Source organism: Sinocyclocheilus anshuiensis, unplaced genomic scaffold, assembly GCF_001515605.1.
Source record: "Sinocyclocheilus anshuiensis isolate Anshui unplaced genomic scaffold, SAMN03320099.WGS_v1.1 scaffold2584, whole genome shotgun sequence".
NCBI lineage: Eukaryota > Metazoa > Chordata > Actinopteri > Cypriniformes > Cyprinidae > Sinocyclocheilus > Sinocyclocheilus anshuiensis.
In genome coordinates, this window is record NW_015541360.1 from 50,659 (window position 1) to 54,523 (window position 3,865).

General features: G+C 36.5%; 1 protein-coding gene across 1 annotated transcript in view; it reads right to left on the reverse strand.

The window, feature by feature from the left end:
- Positions 1-1,888: 1,888 nt before the first annotated feature.
- The window catches only part of LOC107690806 (translin-associated protein X-like), a 14,478-nt gene continuing 12,501 nt past the window's right edge, over positions 1,889-3,865 (reverse strand). Inside the window, exon 6 of the mRNA XM_016489221.1 lies at positions 1,889-2,555. Within this exon, the coding sequence (XP_016344707.1) occupies positions 2,175-2,555 (381 nt within the window). The 3' untranslated portion in view covers positions 1,889-2,174. The remainder of the gene's footprint in view (positions 2,556-3,865) is intronic.

The window sequence follows — 3,865 nt, forward strand, 5'->3', positions numbered from 1 at the left end:
CTTTCTGTCTCGTTCAGGCCCAGGAAGCAGCAGTGAGCGGACGAACAGAGCCGCTCTTTGTGTTGTGCTCTATAGCCAGTGGAAAGTCTCATTCGAGGCCTGTGTGTGTCTCATAATGGTTTAATCGAGCTAAACCGCACAGAGCGTCAGAATCAAAGTCTCTTACTGAAGCAGCTAAATCAAATTAACATCTGATCTGGTGACTTTAGGACCCAGTGAGAACAACTGAACCAGCAAATGACAGTTCTTTTGTTGTCAATGTATGTGAATATTTGACATGTTCCAGGTTACACAGTTATGAGGTATTTGATACTTTAACCTTTGACTTTTGCTGACACATGAAAGTCAAAGAACACTACCAGTCAAAAGTCTGTTTTTCTTTATTATGACTTTTTCACATTTTATAGTAATACTAAAGTCATCAAAACTATGAAATAACACAAACGACATGGTTCATGACAACGGTTTTATATTTATATTGTCTACATTCCAGCTCAAGAGTTTATTTACTTCCAAACATCATCCTGGCTTGAGACCTGAACACATTTGTTATATTTACCTATAATATCTGAACACCTGCATGATCGCTCTTTAAAGGAATAGTTCACCATCATTTACTCACCCTCCTGACGTTCCAAACCTGTATGAGTTTCTTTCTTATGTTGAACACAGAAGAAGATATTTTGAAAATACTGGTAATCAAAAAGTTGATGGTCGCATAGTATTTCTTTCCCTACTATGGAAGTAAATGGGGGCCGTCAGCTGTTTGATTACCAGCATTCTTTAAAATATCTTCTTCTGTGTTCAGCATAAGAAAGAAACTCATACAGGTTTGGAACGACATGAGGGTGAGTAAACGATGACAACATTTTCATTTTGGGGTGAACTGTTCCTTTAAGCATGAATGCTTGTAGTCGTGCCCTGCAATGACTTGAATTAGTCACTATTTGTCAGTATTGTACAACTTCAGGCAAAATCTCGAGCTCTCAAAGGGGAGTTGTGTTGAAAGGTGTTTAGAGAGAATACAGTAAAGACTGGAGAATATTACAGTGATCAACTATGTAAACAACTGTATGATTTTTTTTAAACAAATTTTCTTTTACATTCATTTATGCCCACTCATTGCAGGGGTATATACACTACCGGTCAAAAGTTTGGGATCAGAACAATTTTTAATGTTTTTACAGGGGTTCTTATGCTCATCAAGGCTGCATTTATTTGATCAAAAATACAGGAAAAAATTTAATATTGTGAAATATTATTATCATGTAAAATAACGTTTTTCTATTTTAATATATATTAAAATATAATTTATTCCTGTGATGCGCAGCTGAATTTTCAGCATCATTACTCCAGTCTTCAGTGTCACATGATCTTCAGAAATCATTCTAATATGCTGATTTATTATCAGTGCTGGAAACTGTTGTGCTGCTTAATATTTTTTTGGAACCTGTGATACTTTTTTCAGGATTCTTTGATGAATAAAAAGTTCAAAAGAAGAGCATTTATTTAAAATACAAATATTTTCTAACAATATACACAAAGTTTGGTGTCGGTCAATTTTTATTCTTTCTTCTTTTTTAATAAATTAAAACTTTTATTCAGCAAGGATGTGTTAAATAGTTAAGAAGTGATAGCAAAGATTTATATGGTTAGAAAAGATTTATATTTTGAATAAATGCTGTTCTTTTTAACTTTTTATTCATCAAAGAATCCTGAAAGAAGTATCACAGTTTCCAAAAAAATATTTGGCAGCACAACTGTTTCTTAATTAAAAATCAATTAATACATAAAACTGAGTGCAGATGGGTAAAACAATTGGGGTATTTAAGAAATAAATAACTAATCTCTTATAATATGGTCACCCTAATGTGATCTGTTGAGATGTAGCCGGGGGCCAAGTTTGTACCAAAAACAAGTTTTATTGACAGTTCTGAGTTCAAAATAATGGTAAACATGTTTATAACTTTCCGGAAGATTAGAAGGAACAAGATCAGTTAAACATTTAGCAATTTATATGAAATACAACAGCTCAAAACTGAAGAACTAGACATGTTTACAACATGCAACCATTTAAACAACGAGTCCTTAAACTAAAAATATTCTAACAATAATATGCCCAGTTTGCAAAGTCCGACATGCACAGGAAAGGACACGCGACGCATCTCGGTATCTCACACCATTGGCTCATCCGGGTCCACATGCGTCGCCGCCCTGCTGGAGAACACGTCGGCCAGCATGTGTTTGGGAATCTCGGATCCGCGCACGCGCAGGGTGTAGCACGCGTCCTCCACCTTCCCCAGGCTCTGCCGCAGAGTGTGCAGTTTCTTAGACACCTCGTAGGGTCCCGTGTTGCCGATGTAGGAGAAGCCGTCGTGGATTTGCCGCAAGAAGCCGCTGAGCTGGAAGGGCGTGTCTATGTCGCCGTTGCCCACGCTGCTTATGCACATGCGCATCAGCTCGCCCGTCAGGTCCGCGACACCCAGCAGGTAGTCGATCGGCGTTATCTGGAAGGTCAATACGCTCGGGCCTGTCCATGCGACCTCACCTTCACCCTTCAGAAAAGAGACAAGCAAACAATGAGTTTATACTGCCAAATATGAAATGCCAAATATTTAACATACAAAACTACCAAATAATTATAACTATTAACTAACTGCTTGATTTTTACCGTGCATTTATGCCATATGGACATCAACTTGAGATAGTTATCACCACTGATAAGCTATTGCTAAATATAATGTAGAAACTTTAATTTTCTGTAAAGCTGCTTTGCAATGATTTGCATCGTGAAAAGCGCTATACAAATAAACTTGAATTGAACTGAATTGAAATATGGCTTCTAGATCATTAGTATTCTAACTAATAAATGAATGGTTGATCAATCTGGTAGTGACTAGGGTGGCACGATTAATTGAAATTAAATCACAATCGCGATTTGGCGTATCTTTCAGTGAAGCGAGGTTCTGTGATCAGTAGTAAATCTCTATCCGAAGGCGGAGGGCGCTCTCACGCTGAAACTCCAAATATGCTTCAAATATGATCACAAAAAATACGCATAACAATCGCATTCGATTAATCGTGCAGCCTTAGTAGTGACCCTAATCTTCAGTATGACCAATAGAGAGCTGCAGCGATTATACATTTACGAGTTCAACACACACGAACAGAAAGGTGTAATTATGAGTGGGAAATTTTTCTTTAGGCCCAGAGTTTCCGAGTTGAGGGCATCAATAACAGGGTTTCTGCAGGTTTTATGAAGGTAATTTAAGACTTTTATGACCTTTTTAAGACCAAGTAAGGAATAAATTGAATGGAACACAATATGTTTTATTACTTCAAAGTTTGAAGATACAACTTTCAACAGATCTCCATTGCTTTTTAATTCATTTTACATGAAAAAAACATGCTAAAACAACTGCAAAAAAGTGGTGCACTTCCTTTGTATTTTTGTCTTGTTTTCCAGTGCAAATATCCAAAGATTTTTAAATCAAGATGTATTTACTTGAAAAGAAAATGACATTATGTGAAACTGATCCAAATGGAGTGTGTTTATGGTTAAAACATGAACAAATATCTGCCAGTAGCCTCAGAAAAATCAACTTAATTCGAAGGGAAAACAAGTTAATAATACCCCACTAACAGACATTTGTTCTTGTTTTAAGCATAAACTCATTTAATTTTTTCCCATTTCTCAGAAAACAGGACTTCATGTGTTCAATTTGACAAAAATAAGACAAAAATACTGAGGAATGTTCTTTTTTTTGTAGTGCAAGCAACATTTAATGCCATGACTTTGTGAAATTAAGGCCCAATCCCAATTCTATTTTATACCCCTTCCCCTACCCCTCCGCCTACACCTTCA